General features: G+C 39.0%; 1 protein-coding gene across 3 annotated transcripts in view; it reads left to right on the plus strand.

Annotated features, from left to right (window-relative positions):
• Nucleotides 1-437: 437 nt before the first annotated feature.
• The window catches only part of Pik3c2a (phosphatidylinositol-4-phosphate 3-kinase catalytic subunit type 2 alpha), a 98,173-nt gene continuing 74,141 nt past the window's right edge, over nt 438-24,469 (plus strand). For 2 of the 3 annotated variants that reach the window (XM_028778212.1, XM_028778213.1), the window contains exons 1-3: nt 538-592; nt 1,211-1,299; nt 19,268-20,395. In XM_028778212.1, coding sequence (XP_028634045.1) covers nt 19,325-20,395 — 1,071 coding nt within the window. In that variant the 5' untranslated portion in view covers nt 538-592; nt 1,211-1,299; nt 19,268-19,324. Of the gene's footprint in view, nt 593-1,210; nt 1,300-19,267; nt 20,396-24,469 lie in introns of all 3 variants that reach the window. The other variant, XM_028778211.1, reaches the window with a different exon arrangement.

Raw genomic sequence — 24,469 nt, forward strand, 5'->3', positions numbered from 1 at the left:
ACAGGACGAGCTAATTACAAAGTTCGAAGCACCTGAACGTCCGCGAGAGCTCGCTAAATGCTGGAGGGAATGAAAGATTTCGTTTTGACTGTGCGTTTCTGTCTTCCAATCCAAGCTAATCTCCGGGCGGCCTGGGGCCAAGATCTCAAACCAGGCAACCGCAGGCCAGAGGTCGGCGGCGCGCGGTGCTGGGAAAGGGCCTGGGAACAAAGGGCGCTTCGGAGCCCGAGGCGGGCCTGGAGGGGTCCCGGGGCAGCTTCCCTGTGAGGGCCCGAGCCGCGCCTAGACACCCATTCCCCGGGGCAGCCACTCCAGCTCGCAGTCTCCCCGCTGCTGCTTTGCAGGCCCCGCCTGCGGCCCGCCCACCACCTCAGGTAGGCTATCCGCGTCAGCCAATCGCAAGGCGCCCAAGTACGGGGGGCGGTGCTTGTACCGTCGGAAGTGACGTGCGGTGCTCGGCTGGCTGCGGAGTCAGTCGAAGCTCTCCTCAGCGGCCGGCTGAGCCAGCTGAGGCGGGAGAAAAACATGGCTCGGACCTTGGAAGGCGCGAAGGCTCGAGTTGCGGTGGAGACCAGGGCTCCCGCGGCGTGAGGTGAGGGGCGGCTGGTGCGTGCGGAGCGAGGCCTGGCGCTGCGTGGCCGCAAAGGGACTCAGGAGAGGGACCGCGGCCGCCGTGCCCCTTGGTCACTCCATCCTATTTGACTCGTTCCTCGGGGCCCCGTCCCCCACCCGGCGGTCGCCAGCGCCCTGTGCCAGGCCCCTTTGTCGCGGGCCGCCGGACGCTGCTGTCCCCCGGGGGGAGGGGAAGCCACCCCACGGTCCCCCGGGAGAGTGAGGGAGCGCGGCGGCGGTCCCAGGCTCCGGTCCCGACTGTTCTGGAGAGTGGCTGTTGAACTTCTGCTATGGCCTCTTCCTCCTCCTCTCCCAGCTTGGGTTTTGGAGCCTCGGGTGGTTCTTTTTCTTCTCCTAAGACCCTTCACCTCGTTACCTTCAAACAAACATCCAGAATCTACTTGCTTTGGGAACGCAATAATATTTGTGTATGTTTAGCGCGTCATCTTTCTGCTAGGACATTGTGGAGTGAGACTATTTAACTCCTCCTGAGTGACTGAGGAACAAGAAATAAAGAGGAGGGGCGTGTATTCGGTAGTTCTTTCCCTGTGTTGTCCTGATAGAAGGTGAGGTTCTAATTATTATATTTTTATTTTAGCCAGTGGGTGTTTAAATTGAGTGACACGAAGGAAGCATCCCTGTTTGAACACGATTACTTATTAAAGAAGTATCCCCAAATCTTTCCAGGTAGGTGTCAGGAGGAAAACTGCCTTGGGGAAAATTATTGAATGTGGAACACTTTGGGGAAAAATTATTGAATGTGAAACATCCCAAGCCACAAGGTCAGAAAATAAAAGGCTGTTCTTAGAGGTTTGATGAAGTAGCATTAGGGAAGAGGCTGCGCAGAGGTCCTGGAACACTGGTTCCAGGGAAGACTTTGTACTCTTGCCTCCTTGGTGATGGTTCAGCTTCATTCTCCACAGGAAACTGTTAAGCAGCTCTGCTTTAATTGGGGTTGGTTATTCAAGGTTACAGACCACACTGAAGTGCCTTGGTTGAAATTTTCTCAAATTCTTGAAGCTGTCTGCATGTTTGGCATTCAGTGTTTTGAGTACTGAAAGGTGTTGTAGCCGATATCGAGATATTTGTTAACTCAAACTTAGTTTCAAAGTGATTTTTAACATTGGTACAAAATAAATACAGAGCTTCTACAAATTCCCATGAGTTTTGGCTAAATTCAGATTCAAAAGCAGTTTGTCTTGTGAAAACCTCTGTTGAGTTGGGCATGATGGTGTACCCTGTAATTGCAGTGCTTGTCTGCATTGCGGAGCTATGGTAGGAGGGTCAAATTTAAGGCCAGCCTAGGCTACCTAGTGAGACACTGTCTCTAAAAGTAATAATAATAAAGGAAGGAATTGTGTTATGATTTGTGTACATGTTGCCTGCAGTTTAATTTGTGAACATCATACTTTTATGATCTCAATCTTTTTCAGTTTTATAGAGCATAAAGGTTGGCATGTTTGCTTTCAGGATTTTAGAAACAACTTTCTGTAATTACCTGTGTAAGTGTATGAGTCTTTGTTGCATCTATTTAGAGGTCTAAATTTTCCATTCAGTTTTATGTTGCTGTGAACATTTCTGTGCCCAGGAGTAAATCTGGCATATTGTTTGGAATGTAATAAATTAGGCACATTCAGTACATTTGTACCTAAAGACAGTCTGATTTCTGTTTTTTTTTTTTTTTTTTTTTTTTGGTTTTTGTTTTGTTTTGTTTTTCAAGACAGGGTTTCTCTGTGTAGCCCTGGCTGTACTGGAACTCACTCTGTAGACCAGGCTGGCCTCGAGCTCAGAAATTCGCCTGCCTCTGCCTCCCAAGTGCTGGGATTAAAGGCGTGCGCCACCACCTCCGGGCAACAGTCTGATTTCTAAGAGCTCAGAGTTTGCATTACAGCGTCACATAAACCCTTGAGATCAGGAGAGGTGCAAAGCACTTTCCTAAACTGCTTTAACAACATACCTGTAGAGATGAGCCTGAGCTACAGAAGACTGTCTCCAAAAACAAAAAGCAAAACAACAGAAGTTTTGTGAGCTGGGGATATAGCTAAGAAACCTTGCCTTACCACAGGCCCTGGTTTGATTCCCAGTACTTTCAGAATGAAATTGTAACTAATCTTGCTTTGATAAGAAAACTTAGTCTGTTTTACTAACTGATCATATTTCCACAACAAAGTTAAGACAGGAAAATGCTAAAGATGTTTTAGTGTGCTGCATTTACAGAATTTGGTGATTTGTTTAATCTGGACATAGCCACAGTCCGCCCTCCCAGTACTAGGGATTGACCCTTGGGCCTAAGCAAGCACTCAACTACTGGGCCATATCCCCTTTAGTTTGGTGGTTTCATTTGATAGTTGTGACTGAATTGGGCTTCAAACCAACAGCCAGAAACTGGGGAGGGAGGAGGAAAGGAGAGAAAGAAAGCAAAGTAGATATTGTTCAATCCACCTAGGAAGACAGGTTAGCAAGTTCCAACACTGTGGTTATAAAGACAGTGGTAGATTCTTAAAGTTCCAAAGAAGAATATGATCTCCTGGGTTGGGAGGTGAAGAAATGAACAGGTCTTTTGAGAAAGATTATGCTCAAAATGAGGTTTACAGAATGAGTTCTTTTATTAACAATGGCAACATGGGTAAAAGTGATCAAATCCTAAGCTCTCTTCCATTACCTGAACGTGGTAAGGTAATTGAGAAAAGTGCCTAATAGCTTTGGTATTTATTTGATAGTATTTATATACAGTATTCTTTTAGTAGGAATCATGGTCACACTTGGAAATTCTGCTCTCAATAGGTGTCTTCCACATTGTTCGTAGGACTATGGTTGAAGCTAAAAGAAACCTCTTGGTTTTCCTTGCTTATGTGAGTCACAGTTTTGTTTGGTTGCTTGCTTTTGTTTTTGTTATTTTGAAACAGGGTTCCTCTGTGTATCTCTGGTTATCCTGGAACTTACTATGTATATTAGGCTGGCCTGGAACTCACAGAGAACTACCTATCTCTGTGTCCAAGTGTTGAGATTAAAAGCATGCACCTTTAAAAGCACATCTGTCCATGAAGTCACGGTTTTTATATCTTTATTTTGTGCATTTGTGTATACTTTGTATCTTTTTTGCAATGTTACTTATTTAAAAATTTAAAAAATATATATATATATATATATATATATATATATATATATATATATATATATACACATACATATATGATATTTCCACCCCACCTCTGTTAATCCTCTTTTATCTCTTCCCTTTCCAGTAAACCTCTTCTTCCTCTCAACAACTTTCATGGCTTCCTTTTTCCCTTTTGTGGAAATTTAAATTAAGGTTGTCTGCATGAGCATGGACGGGTAGTTATTTACTTAAGTAAAGGTGGCTAGCCAGGGGTTGCACACTGTGGGATATGACTTCCCACCCCTGGCAACCATTCCTATAGCTCCTTCAGAGTGGGGTAAGTTTATGAGTCCCTTCCAAATCCATGATAGAATGTTAATGTGCCCAGTCTTATGCAGGTCTTGTGCCATGCTTCTGTGAGTAATGGATACAGCAGCCATGTCACACCCTGAAGACTGTTTTACAGTATTCCCTCCCATATTCTGGCTCTTAAATTCTTTCAGCCTCTCTTCCTCAGTGTTACCTGAACTTTGGAGGAGTGGTATTAATGTCCTGTTTAAGGCTGAGCCCTCAGCAGTCAGTCATTTTCAACACATTGACTAATCATACAGTTCTTCATTAACTTACACCTACTGTAAACAGAAGCTTCCTTGACCTGCACTGAGAATAGCACTACAACATAAATATCTAGAAGCTAGTTCAACACTGTCCACTTAGCAAAACAACAGTAATAGCTTTCTCTCCTTGGTCTCGTGACCTCTCGATCCATTTACAGTACAAATACAGGCACGAATTCCTATGGAATTCATGGGTCTCAAGTCCTATTAGAAGCAGTTAGTTGTCCCCATAACAGCTGTGCTGGCTAATTTACATCAATAAAGCAGGTTGAGCAAGCTGTGGAGAGCAAGCCAATAATCAGTGTCCTCCATGGCTTCTGCATCTGCTCCTGGTTCCAGGTTCCTACCTTGTTTGAGTTCTTATCCTACCTTCCTTCAGTGATGAACAGTGATTTGGAAGCATAAGCCAAGTAAGCCCATTTCCCCTCAGTTTGCTTTTTTGTTCATGGTGTTTCATCACAACAATAGTAACCCTAAATAAGACAATAGCCATGCCACTATTGCACCAGTGGGCACGTCTCGGCCAGAAGATTGGTGTCATAGCTCACAGGATTCATAGCAGAGTAAGGGTATTGATGACATTTCTCTTCTAGTAACCTTCACAATGCCTTCTGACATAAAAAATAGGAAGCAAGGAGGAAGTTTCCAGTTCAGTTCTAGCTTGATGTTTTCAAGTCTTGGAACCAGAAGTGTTTTGTATCTTCAGCAATAGTGTCTTATTACTTAGGTCTGGTTAGCAACCAAGAGCAATAGCAGTAGCCTGTATTGGGGGGAGAGGAAGTGTTGGGCACTTCCTTATCCAACAAACCTATTAAGGGGTATTTTACACCATCCCTGGCACTAGGAGTTTTGTTTTAATTTGTTGGAACATTATCCACTTGGGATCTTACTGTGTAGTCCTGGTCTGGAATTTGCCATGTTGAGAAGCCTCAAACTCAGAGATTTGCCTTCTACCTCTTGCTACTGGAGTTAAAGGCATGTGCCACCATGCCTAGTCTATGTTTTCTTTCTGATGTGATAGATTAAAAAAGAACAAGATGTACACATAGACATTTTGACAGTTAAAAGGGAAATAAATACAACTGTGAACTACTTTCTGGATTTCTTTTTTGCTTTTGTAGGTAGGGTCTCATAAAGCCTGTGCTGGCCTTAGATTGTAGCTAAGGAGGACCTTGAAGTCTAGCTCTTCCTGTGTTCTATCTGTCAAGTGTTAGGATAGCAGGTACCACCATAACTGACCTTGGATTTCTTTTTTGCTATTTGGGTACAATTAAATTTTTTTTTAAAAGGGAGCTCCTAAGGTTTATTCTCTCGCTCTCTCTCGCTCTTGCTCCTTTTTTAAAGATTTATCTATTTATTGTGTGTATGTATATGAGTACACCATTGCTCTCTTCAGACACCAGAAAAGGGCGTCGATCCCATTACAGATGGTAGTGAGCCACCATGTGGTTGCTGGGAATTGAACTCAGGACCTCTGGAAGAGCAGTTGGTGCTCTTAACCACTGAATCTCTCCAGCTCAATAAATGGAATTTTAAAACACTTTTAAAATAGATTTGAAAGCAGTTTTTGTTGGCTTAGCTATAGGTATTTATCTTTGAACTTTGAGAATATATTAAAATATTATTTAATTAGCATCCTTACTGTTAAACAGTAATGCTTTCTGAAAGTCTTACTGTGAATTGCAGTTATATAATTTAGCTCAGATTGGCCCAGAACTCACTATATATGCCCAAGTGGCCTTGAATTCATGGTAGTCCTCATGCCCCTTCAAGTACTCTATTATGAACATGAAGCACCATATTTGGCTTTAGTATTGAGATCCAGTCTTTCTGTGCAATTCAGGTTGTCCTGGAACTAACTTGCTGGCCTGCCTCAGCCTCCTAAGTACCTGGGATTACAGGCATGTACCACCATACCTAGCTTAACAGTCACAGTATAGAAAAAAAAATACTGTTTCACTTCATTTGATGTACATTGAGATTTGTTAGAAACAAACATAGAAGTAGATAACTTAGACTAGTGGTTCTCAACCTGTGGGGTGCAACTCCTTTGAGGGTTGAATGACCTGACCCTCTTTCACAGGGGTCACCAAAGACATCAGAAAACACAGATATTTACACTGCTATTAATAATAGCAACAAGACTACATTATAAAATAGCAATGAAAAATTTTATGGTTGGGGGTCGTTACTACATGAGGAACAGTATTAGGGCTGCAGTATTAGGAAGGTCGAGGATCACTCACTTAGACCAACAACATAAGAGCCTGATGTTTGCATTGATTGTTGATTATAGCTTAAATAATGCTTTTATTCAAGACCTTCTTATTCAAATAAATACTGAATATTATTCTTGGTGGGTTTTTTTTGAGGTTTTTCTTTTTTTGGAGAAAATGTTCTTTTCATTGTCTTTCTTTCTTTCTTTCTTTCTTTCTTTTTGTTTTTGTTTTTGTTTTTGTTTTTCGAGACAGAGTTTCTCTGTGTAGCCCTGGCTGTCCTGGAACTCACTCTGTAGACCAGGCTGGCCTCGAACTCAGAAATCCGCCTGCCTCTGCCTCTGCCTCTGCCTTCCAAGTGCTGGGATTAAAGGCGTTCGACTTTAATCCACCACTGCCCGGCTTCATTGTGTTTCTTAAATTGGTGTTTGAATGTTTACATATGTAATATGTAGCACAGTTTTGGAGTATTTGAGAATGAACAAGTTTATAGTCCAACATGGAAAGACCAATTATAATCCATATAACAATATTTTTTCTGAGATAGGGTAACAGAGTACAGGCTGGCCTGGGATTTGCTATGTGGCCTTGAACTCTTGATCTTCCTGCTCCTACTTCCCAAGAACTGGCATTACAGGTGTGCACAGCTGTTTCCTTCCTTCCTTTTCTCTCTTTTTCCCTTCCTTCCTCCCTCCCCTGTTTTGAAACAGGGTCTCAAAAGTATAGCCTATGCTGGTCTTAAACTTAGAGTAATCCTACTGTCTAAGCTTCATGAGTGTTAGAGTTACATTGTAGGCCACTACATGCATCTGAGAAATTATTAAAGTTCCACTGTGTAATTAGAAAACAAAGCAAAGCCACAATCTACTTTCCAGCTGAGAGAAAATGAATGAGAGGAGACTCCCAAGTGGAGATCAGTGCTGGGAATGCCTTCTGTTGAGGAGGGAAGGGCACAAGAGTGATTTTGTTTCAAAAAATGCAGTCTACTTAGAAATCAGGAAAATACTTTTTCAAATGTTCTATTTTCAGTTTGTGAGGGTAAGTAAACATGTATGCTCTTCCTTCAAGATAAGCTCTGACAGAGATCTAACTATTCTTAGAAACAAAACCACAGTGCTGTAACTGTAACTGCATTGGTTTATTTATTAAGTCACTTTATCTATGTTCATAGTAGAATTTATGACTGTTCTAACAAACACTTCATAGTTTAATGTATAAATCAGTTTTAGACTACAGTACTAAGTGGGAAAAGGGTGCTTTTTAGCTCCAGGGAATATGCAATGATGCAGTGTTGTACTTTTTTTTTCTTTCCTTCTTTCTTTCTTTCTTTCTTTCTTTCTTTTTTTTTTTTTTTTGAGGGAGTGGGAGACAGATTTTCACAGGCAACCTGGAGTAGACTTGAACACCTTCCAATCCTTCTGCCTTAGTCCTAGAATGCTGAAATTACATGTGTGTATCCCATAGATATGGGAATGACCATATCTATGGAATGACCCTCTTTTGTCAGAATAGACCTCCCTTCCTCCTTTTGCTTGTTAGATGAGTATTCTGCTGTGGAGTTTTCAGACTAGATTTTGTGCGTGCTGAAAAATGCTTGGCATGACAGTGCTTTCTTTTTTTTTTTTTTTTTAAAGTTATATTCTCACTCTGTAGCCTAGGTTGGCCTTAAACGTATGGCACTCCTGGTCCCAGCCTTGTAAGTGCAAGGATTACAGGTGTGAACCACTACGTATGCCTCACTAACTGCAGTTACTTTTTTTGCCCCACTCATAGTTACTGAAATATGTTTTACATATAAAATCCATAAGTCTATTTATCTAGACATCTGTACACCCAAACTGAGCACTTCTGTTAATTATGGAAAATAGCAGTCACAGAACTGGCACAACAGCAATTAGGACAGAGAATGTGCGACTGGGGAGTGGTTCCATTGTCAGAGTAATTGCCTAGCATTTGTGGAGGTCTGTGATCAAGCTCGATGGTGTACACCTGTGGTCATAGTGCTCAACAGCTAAGAGGCAAGATCAGGAGTTTATGGTTATCCTTTACTACTTAGTGTAGTGAGTCTGGGGCAACCTGAGCTACACAAGGATGCTGTCAGCAAAAAGAGGAGGGAGTGAGAAAGGAAGAGACAGACAACATTTTCATTACTTCAAAAAATTGTGGGTTTTTTTTTTTTGAGTTATAGTCTAGATTTGTAGATCAGGCTGGCTTTGAACTCTTGATCCTCCTGCCTCAGCCTCCTGAGAGCTAGAATTAAAAGCATGTAACTCTGGACTCCAGTGGGTACATGATACTGGAACTTCAACCCAGGGACTGAGACTGCCCATTAAGTAATATCTATCCATGCTCCTACTCCCTGCATTGCTTAATAACCATTACTCAACTTTCTGTCTCCCTATTTTCTTCCAGATATTTCCTGAGTGAAAATAGACTGCATTTGTTCTTTTTGTTTATTTCACTTAGTATAATGCCCTTAAAGATTATCATTATGTTACTGTATTCTTCATTACTTTTTATGACTAGAGGATATTCTGTTCTGTGCATATGCTACATTTTGTATAATCATGCATTGATGGATACATGGTTATTTCCACCTATTAGCTGTTGTAAATAATAGTGCTTATCGTACAGTTTGGTCACCACAGTGACCTTTAAACAGATTGATGTGTAAATTAAGTCTGGTTTTGGTGCTTTTGAGTAGAAGTAGAATTGCTAGCTCAAACAATAATTATATTTACAGTTTAAAGGAAGCACACAAAAGGGTTTTTTTTTTTAAGAGTGGCTGCACTATTTTGCATCCCTTACCAGCAAAATATGAGAGTTTCTACATATATTTGCCACTACTTCATATTTTCCATTAAAAAATTATAGTTGTCAAGTAGATTTGATGTATGTCTGGTTGTAGATTTGTATCTCCCTTCTGATTAATGTTGCTCAGCATCTTTTCATGGGCTTGGACTTGCTTATTTTATTTATTTATTTATTTATTTATTTTCTATTATAGTTTATTTATTTATATGAGTACACTGTAGCTATCATCAGACACACCAGAAGAGAGGACATCAGATCCCATTACAGATGGTTGTGGGCTACCACGTGGTTGCTGGGAATTAAACTCAGGACCTCTGAATGAACAGTATGTGTTTTTGTTTGTTTGTTTGTTTTTTGTTTTTTAAAAAGATTTATTTATTTATGTATATGGGTACACTGTAGCTGTCTTCAAACACACCAGAAGAGGGCATCGGATCCCATTACAGATGGTTGTGAGCCAACATGTGGTTGCTGGGAATTGAACTCAGGACCTCTGGAAGAGCAGTGAGTGCTCTTAACCACTAAGCCATCTCTCCAGCCCCAGTATGTGTTCTTAACCGCTGAGCCATCTCTCCAGCTTGCCTCGATGCTTATTTTAATGATTGGACACACACATGCACACAGACACACACATATATACATACACATGTATCTATACATTACATAAACATATTCTTCATGCATGGTAGGAAAGCGCTTTTATCAACTAAGCCACATTCCCAGCTTGACTCAGTTTTTTATTGTTTATTACTGTTTATTACTTTGTAATTCTTAGTTGTATTTCTCAGTTTTAATTTTTTTCCTCTTTTAACTTATGTTGGAAATGGAGACATGTGCTGTAACATTTAGCACAAAAGATTTCCTGTTATTTGTCATGTTGAAATTTCAGTAATGTCAACGTATATTTAATGATTCATGTTAAATGAATGACCAGAAAAGTAGTCCAAAGTTTCAGTAATTATCTCCACCAAGAATTTCTGTTGGGAAACCAAGTTAGATTGCAAACTTTGTGGTCAGCATGTTGCTTTTCAGAAGAAGCTTCTTTCTGTGGCTGGGTCTTCTCTTCCTCGAACTCCCCTCTACTCATATATAGTAGATCCCTGTCTAGGCACAGAAGGTTGTTGTGGTTGGGTGTCCTGGATGTTTAGAATGTTGCCCTTAAGGGGCAACCTTTATGCTCAACAGCTTTGACCACCTGAGTTGAATCCCTGAGACCCATCTGGTGGAGAGAACCAATTCCTAAGGTGCTATGGCATGAGTACCCCTATATACCTCACACACACACACAAATAAATAAACAAACAAACAAACAATATTAATAATTTAACTGAAATAAAAACAGGTAAGATTAATTGCCTTCCACTTTATTCTTGAACTTCCATGCTCCTCTACTTACAGTTTGTTTGGCAAGCAATTTACTCACTGGCAGGTACTGGAGCTCTGGAGAGCCTTACCTGCGTTTTGGTCTTTTTGTTTGTTTTCCTTCTTTTGAGACAAGGTTACACTATGTAGGTCTGGCTGGCCTGGAACTGTATAGGTGGAGCAAGCTGACATTAAAATCAATAGTAATCCTTCTGCCTCTGGCTCCTGAGTGCTGCAAGTGTAAGACACCATGCCCAGCTTTACCTGTCTTGAAGAATCTTGGGGAAACAGTTTTTCCCATGCCTCATTTTTCCCCTCCACTGACTAAAAATAACATCCACCTCCCCAACGAAATGATTCTTTTTCTGTTTCACATACTATCTAAACTTAGCATGTTCTGTTTAAATCAAACCACTTCTAACATTTCCACTGCCACCATCCTTATGCCAAGGCATTGTTAGTTCCCTCATTTATCTGCATATTTATCTCTTGGGTCAGTCTATTCCCTCCCTCTCTTTGCCAAGAAACCCACTGCCTTTTCATGCTAGGCAACGCTCTGTTATTGACCCCTCCCAAGCCCTCCATTTTTTGTTTTTGTTATTTTCTACAGAACAGGGATTTTTGAACAGTGTAAATTCATATGCATAAAGTTTATCTCTGTCTTCCTGTTACACTGTTAAATACAGTAAGTGTCTCCAACACTACACATTTTGTCAGATTTTTCAAGGTTCTTTGAAGGAGGGCAGGGAAGTTTGATATGTAATCTTAATGAGTGAACTTTTTTCTTCTGTTTTGTGGCTAGACATTGAACCTGAAGCCTACAGCCTCAGCTAACTTTTTCTCCATCTTTATCAAAACATTTCACCAGATCTACAAAGTAAAATTAATTTTGATTCAAATGAAAAACTTATTGTGTCAGACTGTAAGGCACAAATATTATTGCACATTTAATATAAATTTAGAGGAAAATATTAAAATTTGCAAATCATTTGATGTTGAAATGCTGATGTTTGAGTAAATCTTACCATTCAGTGCATAACCACTTCATTTACTTGAGAAATTGGTTCCTTGAGAGGTGAGCTGCCTAATCAAAGCTGAAGTGCAGCTAAGATAAAACCTCATAATCAGTCTCAATCTCAGTCAGCCATGTCCCATCCATCCTCCAGGATATCTCTCTGTCTGTCTGTCTTGTCTGTCTGTCTGCCTCTCTCTCTCTCTCTCCCTCTCTCCCTCCCCCTCCCCCCCCTCTCTGTCTCTCTTACTTTGAACTCATGGCAGTCCTCATTTTTCAACCTCCTCACTGCTGAGGTTATAGATGTATTCTATGCCAGTGGTTCTCAACTGTCCTAACCTGTGACCTTTTAATAAGTTCCTCATGTGGTGACTCCCAACTATAAAATTATTTCATTGCTACTTCATAACTGTAATGTTATTGTTATTAATTGTAATATCAATACCTATTTTCTGGTGGTCCTAGGGGACCCTTGTAAAAGTATTGTTTTTCCTCCCGCCCCCAAAGGGGTTGCTCTATGCCCTGCTGTCAAGTTTGTTTGGTTCTTTATAGTTGTTTATCACAAGGGTTATATAATAAATGAACTAGGTATATATGATGAGTATAGTAATTTAGCTTATTATAAATATCTAAGAGGATTCTGATTTAGATTATCTAGAGTATTTAAAACTTATATAAATCTTCTCAAACTACAAATAAATAGATAAAATAACTGAAAAAGAACCATGACATCTCATCAGCAAAATATGGATTCTGAACACTGACATGCTATAGAACTCAGTTGTCAGTCTCTGTAATCAACTTGTCCTGTCTCTAGAAAGTTCTTCAGTCCTGCTTCCTGTCTTTTGTGTTTCAGATCTGCCTTACTGTCTTTATTATCATCTCACCTATGAAAACATAATGCCCATAAGACTATCCTCATATCACACATGAACTGTACATTGAAAGGCAGAGTTCCCCAAACCACCCTTAGGTTTGATAATCTGTTAGGAGACATGGAGCGTACAGAACACTGTTACACTGTGGTTAGTGGTTTATTACAGGAAAAGGATAGATTCAAATCAGCCAAGGAAAAGAGCATGTAGGGCAAAGTCCAGGAATGTTCCCAACGTGGAACTTGTAGTAGTTTTCCCCTGTGAAGTAAGAATGTGTTATGCTCCCACTATCAGTGTGTAACAGGATATGTGGAGTATTGACAACCAGGAATTCTCACATGAATTTCAGGGACCATGCTTTTTTCCAACTATGCCTTCATTGCATAGGCACAGTTGGTAGAGTGCCCTAGATGTTGAACCCAGTCTTCAGGTTGAATTAAGATTACACTTTATCACCTAAAGTTTTTCCTACCCCAAATCATATAGTTGGTTGTGATATATGGCCAGTCACACACTAAGCAATGACATTCCTATTAGGTTTGCCAAAGTAGACTTCCTTTTGGACAAGGCTAAATTATTTATACAATATATAAAATTACAGCTTATTTCCAGTCAGGCATGGTGACAAGCGACTATAATCCATGCACTTAGAAAGTGGAGGCAGAAGCTCAAGGCCAGCCTGAAATACATAAGATAAACACACAACCCTTCACAAACAATCCTTTACTTCCTTTAAGAAGTATCATCTATGTAATAATTTGATTTGATGTTAACTTCACAAGGATTACTAAGAGACTTACAGGTAGTTGTGAGTTACTTGACATAGATACATTGGATCTCGCCATTTCTCTTAGGGAACTGAACTCTGATCCTCTTGAGCAGTACATACTTTTAATTACTAAACTATCCCTCCAGCCCTGTGTATTTAATTTAATGATTTTTTTTTTTTTGAGATAAGGACTCACTATGTAGACCAGATTGGCCTTGAACTCAGAACTCTGTCTCTGAGTGCTGGGATCAAAAGCATGTGCCACTACACCTGGCTTAAGTGAATTTTTGTTTGTTTTTGAAACGGGTTCTCATGCAGTTCTGGCTATCCTGAAACTACTAGGCTATCCTCCAACTCGTAGAGATCCTCCTGCCTTTGCCTCCCAAGTGCTTTAATTAAAGGTATGCACCACCATGCCTGCCCCTAAGTGAACTTTTTAGGAGAATGTATTTCAATAAATCTGTTTCTCATAAAGTCGCTAAGAGCTTTTCGATCCCCTCTGATGTCTGTGCTTTTTATGAACTTTTTCCAGTCCTTATCCTGTCTAGATTCTGACAGTACTGACCATTTTCTGAGAACATTTTATTCCTATATTTCTCTATCATATTCTCCTGTTTTGTTTCCTACTTGAGCATTATTGGGTTTCTTGATCTCTCTCTTGCCTCTCTTTTCATTCTTTACATTCTCTGAGTGTGGGTGGTATCAATTGCTTTCTTGTCTTTGGGTCTTCAGGTGTTCATAGATGTCACCCAGGTTTTTGTTTTTAATCTCTAGCCAAATTGCTCTGTTGAACTCTAGGCAGTATTTTTACTTCCCAAGCAGAGAGGAAGTATACTTCTCACAGGAACTTCACAGTAATAATGTATTTTGATCCAACTAAAAGGAATCATATGGCTTTGAAAAGCAAAGCATACACATGTTGATCATCTGCTTGAGAAAGAAATTTGTAGCTTAAAGTTTGTCCAATTTAAGATAGCTCCCAGGCTGGGATAGGGAGCTTGCTTAAGCACATGTAAGGTCTCAGATTCAATCCCTAGTGCTACTCCCAAATCCCCAGAATTATCATGATACATGGTAGTTCACCATACACTTTGGGAGGCTGAGAGAGGTGGATTGCCGTAGATTCAAGACCAAATTTTGTCTCATAAAACAATAAGAAGAAGAAAAATACATACAATTATATTTTGGTTCTGTATAAGGTATATTATTAAATATATTCCTATTTGGACTTGGGTAATTCCAGTCCCAAAAGGTTTTGATGCTTTCTTCTGCCCACCATGGGCACTGCTTCCATGTAGTACACAGACATAACTCAATCAAAAGACTCATACGCATGTAAAGGCTGTAGATTATCTATAGACTTAAATAAAAAGAAAGTCTGTTTTCCTCCCAAATAGCAAGCATTTGAATTGCTTTTCTGCCTTGAGGAAAAAGATGGCTGTTCAGAACTATTTTATCATACATCTTGTTACTGTGCAGAAGGTATAATGCTTGTTTGCCCTTTTTTTCCCTGCTAAACTTTTTCTTCTAAACTATGACTCTGGACTATGGCACACATGTGACTAGCTTGCTGGGTGTGGCAATGCAGACTGTAATCCCAGTAGCATTAACCTATAATTTCAGCACCTGGGAGAGAGAGGCAGGAGGATTAAAGTGTATCCTTAGCTACATGTAGATAATGTGGGCTCTGCTACATGAAACTCTGTATCAAAGAACCTAAAACAAAGGCTAACTAGTCTCTTAACTAGTCTATGTAAAATAAACATCAAATTCCAAAGACTCAGTACTAAAAGAAGAAAATATTCTGTAATGTGATAATTTGGATATACTAGAAAAAATATGTTAAAATTATTTTATCTATTTGTTTTTATTAATAAAATTGTTGACATTTAAAATTTTCCATTTAAATTCTGTGCCTTCCATTTTATCTTTGTGATAAATTAGTGCTTAATACCAAAGTACTTGGTTTCTCCTTTTAGATGAGTTCCTCCTTTCCACGAATTAGAGATAGAATATGCTCTTTCATCTACTGGTATTTCTGTCTTTAACAGAGATGGAACAACTATTTTTAGTTCTCTGTTGCCATATTCCTTCTAGTGTTCAAGATAATTGCCTCTCCCTATTTATTCTAAACCCAACCATCTTGATTTTTTAAGTAAAGGGTGAATTGTTAATAAAAAGTTCTTTTTCCCTGATTTTTCTTTTCCAATTTTTGTTTTTGTTATTAAAATTTTGATTGTAGAAGAAAGAATTCTTGTCCTCAGTGAAATTATAAATATGCCAGTCATTTGTTGCTAGTAAATTAACTGACAAATTGTATATGTTTTGACTTCATAGCAGTGTTAACTGCCTCGTGATGGGATTGAAGCAAAATTTATCACTTTAGGAAAAAATAGTTCAAGATTGGGGAAGAAATTTGATGTTTATGATGGAGAGATAAGTTATGGTAATTTAAGCCTATATTGGTTCCAGGTAATTTAAAAGTGTATATGTAAGTTAGTGATACTTGGATAATATTCCATACTTGCTGCCTGCTATAAGTTTATTTTTATTTTACTTTTTAGATTTATTTATTTTATAAGTATTATGCTTTGTCTACATGTGTGTATACATACCATTTGTGTGCCTGGTGCGTTGGAGATCAGAAGAGGGTGTTAGATCCCCTGGAAATGGAGATAGATGTTGGAATCACCATGTGATTTCTGGGAACCAAACCCAGGTCTTTTGAAAGAGCAAATGCTCTTAACTGCTGAGCCTTTTTTCCAGCCCCTATCTGCTCCAAATTTAGGGATATTATATAACTGTTCTGTGTTTCTTCATTTGTGAACCAGAGATAGTCACAATAGGACATTGAAAAATTTGTGAGGATTAGATTGCTTATGTATAGTGTGACAGCAGCTATGTATCTCTAGCTCTACATAGATAGAAATATGATTTCTATGATTACCATGATTTTTATTAAGTATTAGTAACTACAGTTTCCACAGTCATATGGTGTGGTCTCTGTGTATGTGTGTGTGTGTGTGTGTGTGGTGTATAGGACAGAAGTCAACCTTGGATGTCCTTCCTCAGGTGCTGTCCATCTTTTATTTGAGACAGACTCATTCACTGGAAGTTAACTGAGTAGGCTAGGCTGGCTGACCATCGAGCACCAGGGATCCATCTACCTATAACCACCTCCCCAATCCTGAGATTACAAGCCTGTACGGCCATGCATGGGTTTTTATGTGGATGCTTGGGATCAAACTTAGGCCCTCGTGGCAAGCACTTTACTGACTGAACTGTCTTCCCAGTTTCACAGTTTTATTTCTAATAGTGCTATAATCGTTTCTGTATCATTGTCATATTAGAATAGTGTCTAGTTTTTTTTAAATGATTTTATTGCCTGAGTATTTAAGATTTATGCAACTAGAGCTATGGATGACTCATACTTTCAAATGAGAGGACCTGCTTAGTTTTATAATAAGGAGCCAATGAAATTCGTTTATCACAGTGAAGTTTAGCATCCTCATCACTTCTGATCCTCAAGATGCCTCCAGGCTGAGACTGCTTTCTTAATCACAATGGTAGAGATCCTCAGGGAGATCAGGGGCAAGGCCTTTGGACTTAAGGATTCTTAAAATTGTATTGCTGGCTGCCTACAAAGCTAGACCTATGCCATACCATGAGTCCTTCAGGATCACACTGATTTCTGAAAGCATCAGACCTTTCTTGGCCATTTTGTAAATATGCTCCTGACACTGTCAAATGTCACCTTCAACCAAGTGGGGATGTAGGCAGTAAAGCAGTAGAGCAGAGCCAACTAGGACAGGCCCTTTCAAGGAACGTGTATGTAAGCCATGATGGTGACTGGCAGTGAAAAGAATTGTGTCTATCATTGAACTACAATCATTGCTTCTTCATTTTCTTAGTATCTTGTGACTTTAAGTCTTTTAAATTGTGTATGTGACAGAGTTTAGAAGATAACCTCTTAGAATTGACTTTTCTTTCAACCATGTAGGTGCTGAGAACTTAACTCAGGTTGTCAGGTTTTGTTGTAGATGCCTTTACTCACTGGCCCGGTTTCTTGTTTTATTTTAATTTAATTTAATTTAATTTAATTTTGTTTTGGTTTTTTTTGGTTTGGTTTGGTTTGGTTTTTCGAGACAGGCTTTCTCTGTACAGCCCTGGCTGTCCTGGAACTCACTCTGTAGACCAGGCTGGCCTTGAACTCAGAAATCCGCCTGCCTCTGCCTCCCAAGAGCTGGGATAAAAGGCACCACCACCGCCGGGCTTTTTTTTTTTTTTTTTTTTTTTGACGGAGTCTGGCTATATAGCATAAGCTGGACTGGGAACTCAAGCATGGCACCCCTGGAGCTCCTTGGGACCTCATTCTCTGGTGTTCTTTAGGGAGCCAACAAGGCCTGGCTAACTATCTTGAATTGTTAAGATCAGAAAGCATTTAGATGAGTAACAAGACTGACTTGTTTTATTTTTCCTGAGGTTTAAATTTAAATTGTAAATGAATGTCTACCACAGAAGGAGCGAGGAACTTTTAAATGAATTCCTTTGTTTTGGGGAATGCAATTGGTGTTCAAGAGTTTGATTGACTAGTTTAATTGCCCTCTTTTAGAGAATTTTAAGTAGCTATGGCCTTTGTAATCAGCAAGGGGTTACCATGAAAGTTAGTGATAAATATTAATTACTGCATTAGTTCTTTAATATGACTTAATTTTTTATCTATAAAATGAGGCACTTTGAAACATTTTTACTTGTAAAAGATCATGTAGTTTCCTCCCTTCCTTCCTTCCTTCCTTCCTTCCTTCCTTCCTTCCTTCCTTCCTTCCTTTTTTTTGTTTTGTTTTGTTTTGTTTTGTTTTGTTTTGTTTTGTTTTGTTTTGTTTTGTTTTGTTTTTCGAGACAGGGTTTCTCTGTGTAGCCCTGGCTGTCCTGGAACTCACTCTGTAGACCAGGCTGGCCTCGAACTCAGAAATCTGCCTGCCTCTGCCTCCCAAGTGCTGGGATTAAAGGTGTGCACCACCACCGCCCAGCTTTATGGAAACATTTAAAGATAAGTTTTATAGTGATTTTGACTGCATATAAATTGAAGTGTAATCAAAACTGTATGATAAATTGAGTTATGGTAAAATTTTTGAGTGAAATATTATAGCTCTTTATAATTCTAATGCTTGCCCTTTTATTCTAAGCTATACTACTTTGTACAGTTTTAACATTTCTGGAGTATAACAAAAGGATTCAATAAGTTTTCAATAGATTTTAATCAAGTGACAGTTGTCTATTTTATTGAATGATAAAGTTTGCTCTTGAGCAGTTTAACAAATAACAAGATAATTACTATTTTGACATTTTAGTTACATAATCATAAGCCTTGCCTTGGAAATATGTGAATGGTACTTATGTAATTTCATGCCAGGAATAAAGCTAGAGTGCCACTAGGAAATGACAGCCATTTTGAAAGTGGACATGACACCTCTTTAACTTCATTTACTGTGCCAAGTATTTTGTTAACTCAAGAAATATGGTAAAGGAAATGCGTTGGTTTGGCATCTTCTGAACCCAAAAATGGATAAGGTGTTATGAGCTCTTATGTTAAGATTTCATGAAGCCTTTCATTGTTTTCTATTTAGTATGTATATTTTGTAAGTTAGCTTCAGAAAATTTACTTGCTTATGTTTTGAGACAGAATACTACTAAGTAGTAGTGACTTACCTGGAACTCACTATAATAGACCATGCTGGTCACAAACTCAAAAGAGATCTGTCTGCCTCTTCCTCTTAAGTGCTGGGACTATTATAGATGTTTATCACCACACCCAGCAGGAATGGGTTTAAACAAAATAAATATGTGTTTAGAAAATCTAACTGAGTGTTATGCTTATTTTTATGTATAGGTCCTGGTATTTTGGAAGCTACAAGAAAAAAGATTAGGTTTGGTGTTTTTTGTGGACATGGCTCAGATTTCTAACAACAGTGAATTTAAACAGTGTTCATCTTCACATCCAGAACCAATAAGAACCAAAGATGTGGACAAAGCAGAAGCATTACAGATGGAAGCAGAAGCCTTAGCAAAACTGCAGAAGGATAGACAAATGACTGACAATCCAAGAGGCTTTGAGCTGTCTAGCAGCACTAGACAAAGAACACAAGGTTTTAACAAACAGGATTATGATCTCATGGTGTTTCCTGAGTCGGATTCCCAAAAAAGAGCAGTAGATATTGATGTAGAAAAGCTCACCCAAGCTGAACTTGAGAAGATATTGCTGGACGACAATTTTGAAACTAGAAAAACCCCTGCATTGCCAGTTAATCCTGTTCTGAGCCCTTCATTTTCAGCACAGCTGTATCTTAGACCTACTGTTCAAAGAGGCCAGTGGCCCCCTGGATTCTGCGGGCCTTCCACATACACTTTACCTTCTATTTATCCTTCAGCATACAGTAAACAGGCTACATTCCAGAATGGCTTCAGTCCAAGGATGCCCACCTTTCCATCTACAGAGTCTATATATTTAAGACTTCCAGGACAGTCTCCATATTTTTCATATCCTTTGACACCTGCCACACCATTTCATCCACAAGGAAGTTTACCAGTCTATCGACCACTAGTCAGTCCTGACATGGCAAAACTATTTGACAAAATAGCAAGTACCTCAGAATTTTTAAAAAATGGGAAAGCAAGGACTGATCTGGAGATAGCAAACTCGAAAGCTTCAGTCTGCAATCTACAGGTATCTCCAAAGTCTGAAGACATCAATAAATTTGATTGGTTAGACTTGGATCCTCTGAGTAAGCCTAAGGTAGACTTTGTGGAGGTGTTAGAACATGAAGAAGAGAAGAAGAATCCAGTCTTGCTAGCAGAGGATCCTTGGGACGCTGTTCTTCTTGAAGAGAGATCTCCAACAGGTTGTCACTTAGAAAGAAAGGTGAATGGAAAATCCCTTTCTGGGGCAACTGTAACAAGAAGCCAGTCTTTAATCATTCGAACAGCTCAACTTACAAAAGCCCAGGGCCAAGTATCTCAGGTATAGTCTCTCCTTGCTAACTTCTTAAATTCAGTATTGAGACAGAGTGCATATTTGTGTGAATCATTTTTTAGGAAAAAAAAATAATGGCCTTTTAAATCTTGCTTTTCTTTGCTTTCAAGGCTGCTTTGGTTCTTTTGTTGTGTGGCAAAGGATTAAATTAAAGATTAGGCCAACTGAAAATTTGCTTCATTTTTTTGTAAGATTATAAAAACCTAGTTAGGCTGGTCTGGTAGCACTCCTCTAATCCCAGAATTTAGAATGCAGAAGCAAGTGGGTCACTGTGAGTTTGAGGCCAGCCTATTTGACATAGTGACTATGTAGCCAGGGCTACCTAGAGAGAGAAACTTTGTCTCAAAACAGAAAATACAAACAAGCAAGACCAGCCTAGATGAAGATTTGTCATCACTGAAGTGAGTTGAAGATATTCTTGGTCTCTCTATGTTATATGTGAACCTTTCTTTTTCTTTTATTTTCAAGGCAAGCAAGGAATCTATTATACAAATTCCAATACATTTTCTTTTGTTGTTAAATCATCATGAAAGACAAAAACACAACTTCAAAGAGACAAGAAAAGAGCTCTTTAACTGCTTCTGCTTAAATACATGTATTGATAAAATAAGAATGAAATTGTAGTGTAAAGGTGATCATTAGTTTATGTGAGTTTTTTTATTCTTTGAGTTTTTTTTTTAATTAGGATTTTTTTTAAAAATTTATTTTACGTGTATGGGTGTTTTGCCTGTGTATGGGTGTGTGTCTGTGCCTCACCTATGTGCAATACATATGAGGTCAAAAAAAGGCATCAGTTGTGAGCCACCATGTGGGTGCTGGGAACTGAACCTGGTCGTTACCAGCTCCTTTGAACTAACTGCCCTGAAGCTTGGAACAGCCATCCCACTAGAACCTGCCAAGGTACTGGGGTTACAGGTTTAAGACATTGTTAGTTAAGGAGTAACTGCAAATATTATGTTTTTGCTCAGAAGAGAGTCAGACACAGTTTAGAATTTTCCTTTTCAAACATTCCATTCTAAATATTTTGCTTTTATATCTGTAGATCTTGGAAATGTTTAAGGATTAAAAAAGAAAAACTTTAATCCCACCTTTAGGAAGTTCTCTCTTTTAATCCCAGCATTTAGGGAGTAGAGACAGGCAAAGTAGAGTTTGAGGCTACCCTGGTTTGTGTAGCAGTTTCCAGGTCCACTAAGGGCTACATAGTGTCTGCTTCAGAGAGAAAGGGGGGGGGAGGGGCAGTATACCTGAGTGGATCATGTGGTAATTTTGTGTATAGTTTGTTGTTTGGTTTTGGTTATAGAGTTTCTCTCACTATGTAGACACCCAGGCTAGCCTTGAATTCATGCTCTTCATTCCCTCAGCCTCTGAAGGATTTGTGTTTCAGTCAGGCACAGGTATGCCCAGCTTATATATACTATTTTCCATAACTTTTCTGACTACATTCCTACCAGTAATGTATGAAAATTCAGGTTTCTCTGCATTCTTTACAGCACTTACTATTTTCCATTTTAAGTTGATGTTGATTATTCTTTCAGGACTTTTGTTTTTCTGTGGTACTATGAATCAAACCTAGGGCCTTATAGAGAAGTTTAGCAAGCTTTCTAGCACTGAACTATACTCTAGCCCTCCATTTTATGTTTTTACTGACCACTTCTGTGTTTTGGAGAGAGAGACACATCATCATTTTGTTGGCCTGTTTGTTCATTTGTATGAGACACTACTTTCTAAACTCACTATGCATCTCATGCTGTCCTCAGTTAGCAATCCTCCTGCTTCAGCTTCCCAAGCACTGGGATTATAAATGAGTCACCATGTCAGGCTGAGAAATATCTATTTAAGATCTTTGTCTACTTTTTAAAAACTGAATTATTTATAAAAAATGAACCATAAAGATTCAAAGTAGAAAATGCCCAAATGTTGAACTAAAGAATGGGTTAACAAATATAGTATATCCATGCAATGGAATACTTTTCTCTTGGGAAAAAAATGAATGAAATCCTGATACTTGATCCATAAAACTTGAAAATATGCTGAGTGTGGGATTGAGAGTTTAGGTTTAGAGGTAAAGTGGTTGGTCAAGGCTCTCTGGGTTTATTGCCCACCAGCAGGAAAAACAAACAAACAAACAAAACCAACATGCTGATAGAAAAAAACTAGATTTAAAAATCCTGGTGCCACATGTCTGTAATCTCAGAATTTAGGAGTCTGAGTCAGAATGATTGCACAAGTTCTGATGCTAGTCTGAATTACATAGTGGGTGCTAGACTAACCAGGGGTAAGACCTTGTTTTAGAACTAACAACAGCAACAACAAAAACTCCACTGTGCATGTATTGTATAATTCCAGTTATATGTAGCATTCCTAAGAGGCAAATGAGGGACTGGAGAAATGGCTCACTAGTTAAGAACACTGGCTGCTTTTCCAGAGTACCTGGGCTCAATTCCCAGCATCCACATGGTGACATACACAATGGTCTGTAATTCCAGTCCCCAGGGGATCTGATGCCACCTTCTATCTTCTAGAGGCACCAGACAGGTACATGATGTACAGCATACATGCAGACAAAACACTCATATGTGTTAAATGAATAAATAATTTTTAAGGGGGTACACGTGTAGAAAAAGGAAGCAGAATAGTGTCTACATGGGCTAGATTGCTGTATATGGAATGGCATAACAGTTCAGGCCCTTTAAAGCAAGGAAACCATTCTGAAATTGTTGAGGATTGCACAAAATTTTGAATGTTAAAAAGCTACAGAAATACACAATAGTTACAGAAATACACAATTTTAAATGGTTACAGTTGTGACTTTTATGTCCTGTGAATTTTACCTAAAATTTTTAAGTGAGGAGAGGGAAAGAAGGGAAGTTAGTCGTCCTCAGATCTTTCACCTTTTACTGTAGGGCACTAATGAGTTCATGCTCTTTTTAATAGTCTCATTTTTGTAGGTTAAACATGATTGAAGGTAATTCTGCGTATGGTGCTACTAGTCAGGGCTTGATATGTCAGCTGTTTGTAGTTATTTGATAAGGGCAGCTACCTGGAGCCCACTCAGTTTGGGGCAGTAGAAAGTTATAATCTCACTATCAAAGAAGAAGTGAGCCTTTGATCTTATAGGGAACTTAAATGGTTTATCATTTGTGGTGAAAACACTGAAATTCTTTCTCTTGGCCTTTGAAAATACTACCACATCACCAGCTGTATGTACTTATCCTGCTTTTGTGAACTTACACCTAGTTTAATTTCCCCCTGGTTAAGATGAAATAATCAAGGCCTGACATGGTGGCACTCCTCTTGAAGGCAGAAGCAGGTGAATCTTTTGAGTTCAAGTTTAACCTGGTTGACGTGAGTTTAGTTCTAGGTCAGCCATGGCTACATAGTGAGACCCTGTCTAAAAAAATAGTTTAATAAAAAGGTATAGTAATTATCTTAAACAAGTTGAGGGTCCTGGTAGGCATGTTCTATACTGTTCAGGACCGGGACTTGGAATGTAAGAACTTACATAGTTTTATTTGGGTTGTGTATGTTCAGATTGAACTTGTGTTTATTTGGTTTTTAAGAAAGCTACTGAGACAGTTACATTCACAGGGGCAGAGTGGTGTATCCCTGTATTTGTAAAAGGTGAAAAAAATTGTAAGGAAGTTAAGGAATTATGTTAATATTTTGGTATAATTCTGTAATTATAGTTGTTAGTTTTTGTAAGGTAGGTGGGTGAGTAGATAGGTAATAGGTAGATAGGTAGATAGATGAATTTGTAAAAGGATTAACATGTAGGAGTGTTTGCCACCAAGCCTGATGACCTGATGCCAAGGAACCTACAAGGTGGAAAGAGAGATTAGATTTCCTCAAATTGCTCTTTGGTCTCCATACTCACATTGGCTGAAGTGTGTGAGCACACATTAAGTTTTAGATGATTTATAAATGAAGTTAATGTAATTTTAAAGCCAAATGAGGTGTTGTGATTAGGGAGAGTTGTGGATGAAATAAGACTGGCCACATGGTAATAGCTGTTGAAGTCAGATACACAGGCATTTTGCATTATTTTCCTTTTGTGTGTATTTC

Source organism: Grammomys surdaster, unplaced genomic scaffold (assembly GCF_004785775.1).
Source record: "Grammomys surdaster isolate TR1022 unplaced genomic scaffold, NIH_TR_1.0 330, whole genome shotgun sequence".
Lineage (NCBI taxonomy): Eukaryota > Metazoa > Chordata > Mammalia > Rodentia > Muridae > Grammomys > Grammomys surdaster.